Below are 3,322 nucleotides of genomic sequence, written 5' to 3' on the forward strand. Positions count from 1 at the left end.
GGTTTAGATTATATAAGTTAGATCTTTTTTCCTCTCTTAAGGAATTAAATTAGAAGAAGTTATTAAACCTCTTCCTATTGAACGTCGTCTGCCTAGTTAATGCGTCATGGGTATAGTACCGACCGACCCGGACGCTTAGTCATTCTCATGAGTGCTCAAATTTCGGGCATGGCCGAGTCTGCGTCAACAGTGATACCGGACTTGCACCCCGAGACCCATGAGACAAACATCGGAAATTTACACAATGGCGAGCGGAGAGTTGGCGCTCAACATCGCATTCTATGCGTATCCTTGCCTCCTGTTTGTGGCACTGCTAGGAGCCCAATTCATTCAATACTTTCGCAATCGAAACCGCGAAACGCGTCACGTCGCGCTTCGAGACGAGGTCACCAAGCATGACATCGAAGGCCTGAAGCGATCACACGCCCGTGTCATCTGGCTTCTTCAACTGATTCTTGGCTTACTGCTTCTATCGAGCATTATCCTTGCCGTGCGAGAGGCGGTCGCAACCCGACAAAATTTTCAAGGCAGGATTGACTTCGGCTTCAGCGCGTATTTGGTTAGTCCACTTCCGAAACTCGCCTTTTAAGCCTCTCATTGACCAAAATTGCAGGCTTCCCATGTTGGAGTCTTACTTTACTTCTTGTCCGGTCTTTTGCCTGATCCGGAGGGGCCTTGGTCTCCCGGCAGTCCACATAGGCTTGCATGGGTAGTGGGCGCTTTGTCAGAGGCTGTAATCACCGCTACCCTCGCCGCCGGCCAAGACACACTGCGAGTATCCAGAGGCTTCGTTAACGGTATCGAGGGTCTCAGCTTGACTAGGATTGCGATTATTGTACTCATGACTGCAACTCTGTGTCTCAGGGACTACAGAATTGGTCCCTTGCATCTGGAGTCGACGACCGCCGATGAGCAGCGGTCTCTCCTAGCAAATGGCAATGACAATGGCTACGCCAGTGTCCCAAACATGCCGTCAAGGTCAGCCATACGGACTCAGGTGTCAGGAACTGGCTGGCTTGACTACTTTACGGGCTTCAAAGTCCTGTTTCCGTACCTATGGTAAACAAAAAGACAACCCTTTGGTCCAACATCGCTGATAGACACAGGCCCAAAGACTCGCCGACATATCAACTAATTGTAGTTTTCTGCATGCTCCTCCTACTTTGTCAACGCACTATCAATGTCCTAGCTCCGCTTCAGCTCGGAGTCCTGGTGGACTCACTGGGAAAGGGTCGCCTGCCATATAAAGAGATCATACTCTACGTCGTCTACCGCGCCCTGCAGGGTAATCAAGGTGCCATTGGCGCAGCTCGCTCTGTTCTTTGGATTCCTGTGTCTCAATCTCTCTTCCGCCGGTTATCTACCGCCGCCTTCGAGCACGTTCTGGGCCTTTCGCTGGAGTTTCATCTGAACAAGAAGATCGGCGAGGTGACGAGCGCGCTGAGCAGGGGAGCCGCCATCAATACTTTCCTCGAAAGCTTCTGCTTCCAGGTATTCCCGATGGTCTTTGACATTTTCGTTGCCGGCGTCATCTTTTTTTATCAAGTACGACGCCTTTTACACCATTATCGTCTTCTTCATCATGTGGTCCTACATCTTCTTGACCATCTACGTGGCCAAGTACCGCGGCCGGCAGAGACGCGACATGACGATAAAGACGCGTGAGATGGAAGCTGTCAAGACGGATGCCATCCTTGCGTACGAGACGGTGCAGCACAATTGTGCAGTGTCTCGGGAGACGCAAAGATTCCGAGAACATGTTGCCATCTTCCAGCGAGCAGAGCGCTTGGTTCAGTGGTCTCTCAATGGGCTGAATCTCACACAAAGCTCAATTTTCACACTGGGGACGGCTCTTCTCGTCGGCGTCTCTGCGTACAAAATTTGCATCGGCGAGCAGTCTGTTGGCGACTTTGTCAGCCTCATCAATTACTTTGTCCAACTTCAGGGTCCTCTCAACTTCTTTGGAACCTACTACAACATGCTGCAGAATAACCTCATCGAAGCTGAGAGGCTGCTCGACTTGGTACCATATCCTCCCCTTCAACACTGATGTGCCACTAATTTGGCGCGTAGTTTCAGGAAACGCCAGGCGTCGTCGAGAAGAGGGATGCCGTCACGCTGCCTCAGCCTCGCGGTGCAATTTCCTTTAATGAAGTAGGTTTTTCGTACCAAAGTAAGAAAGGTGAGCCTGTATTGCAAGGCATCAGCTTTACTGTAGCTCCAGGAACCAAAACCGCTATTGTGGGAGAATCTGGTAGCGGCAAATCAACCTGCCTGCGGCTTCTCTATCGCTTCTATGACGTATCGAGTGGCTCCATCACCGTTGATGGGCACGACATCAAGGACCTCAAGCTTGACAGCCTTCGCTGGAATATCGGCGTTGTTCCACAAGACACTGTTTTGTTCAATGCTAGCATAATGTATAATCTCCTCTATGCCAAGTCTGAAGCCACAGAGGCCGATGTGTACACGGCGTGCAAAGCGGCCAACATCCACGACCGGATTCTCGACTTCCCTGATGGATACGACTCCAAGGTTGGAGAACGCGGGCTGAAACTCTCCGGGGGAGAACGCCAGCGCGTAAGCTCCTGCCCCCCTCATATTGAATTCATACTGAAATCCATAGGTTGCCATTGCGAGAGCTATACTTAAGGACGCCCGGATTTTGCTGTTGGATGAGGCTACAGCTTCCCTTGACTCACATACCGAGAGACAGATTCAAGATGCTCTGGAACAAGTCACATCCGGTCGAACAACCATCACAATCGCGTTAGTCTACAATTCCGTCAATTTTGTTCAACAACTGACTCCCAATAGACACCGTCTGTCTACCATCACGACATCAGAGCAGATCATTGTGCTTCATCAAGGGAAAATCGCCGAACGCGGCACTCACAACGACTTACTTGCGTTGAGGGGAAAGTATTGTGCCATGTGGGAGAAGCAGACTATAAGCGAAAAGGTGGAGAAAGAAAAAAGTGTTCTCGAAAGGTCATGAACGGAGTTGGATCAGACAAAGTGTGAAACTGAGACAGAACTATAGCAAAGAAAGACTTGCTAGGCGGCCTCTTTGCAATTCAAGCTTTGACACATTGAGCCTCCCAAGTTGCCTTGTCTTTCGAACTTGCGGGACTGGGATCTGAACGAAGGCAAACAGGTACGATTTCTCCTACCAGTTCGCCCTCTCATCTTGCTGGCGTCAGCCAGCGGGACCCATTACATCGCAGCCTATGGAAGTGTTCTAATGGAAGCGACCGGTAGGCCGGCTGGGTCGCCATCAAGGGGACATTTGCCTTGCCAGCGAAGCAGCCGGGACCAACGA

The 3,322-nt window shown here is 50.8% G+C and overlaps 1 protein-coding gene across 1 annotated transcript; it reads left to right on the top strand.

Annotated features, from left to right (window-relative positions):
* Window positions 1-244: 244 nt before the first annotated feature.
* VDAG_04079 (heavy metal tolerance protein) lies at window positions 245-3,095 on the top strand (the record flags this gene model as incomplete). Its single annotated transcript, XM_009650526.1, has 6 exons — window positions 245-559; window positions 614-978; window positions 1,492-2,023; window positions 2,074-2,580; window positions 2,627-2,769; window positions 2,818-3,095. The coding sequence occupies 6 exons, from the start codon at window positions 245-247 to the stop codon at window positions 2,996-2,998; spliced, it is 2,043 nt and encodes a 680-aa protein (XP_009648821.1). The 3' UTR covers window positions 2,999-3,095.
* Window positions 3,096-3,322: the final 227 nt, after the last annotated feature.

The sequence above is a fragment of the Verticillium dahliae genome, genomic scaffold (assembly GCF_000150675.1).
Source record: "Verticillium dahliae VdLs.17 supercont1.7 genomic scaffold, whole genome shotgun sequence".
NCBI classification, from domain to species: domain Eukaryota; kingdom Fungi; phylum Ascomycota; class Sordariomycetes; order Glomerellales; family Plectosphaerellaceae; genus Verticillium; species Verticillium dahliae.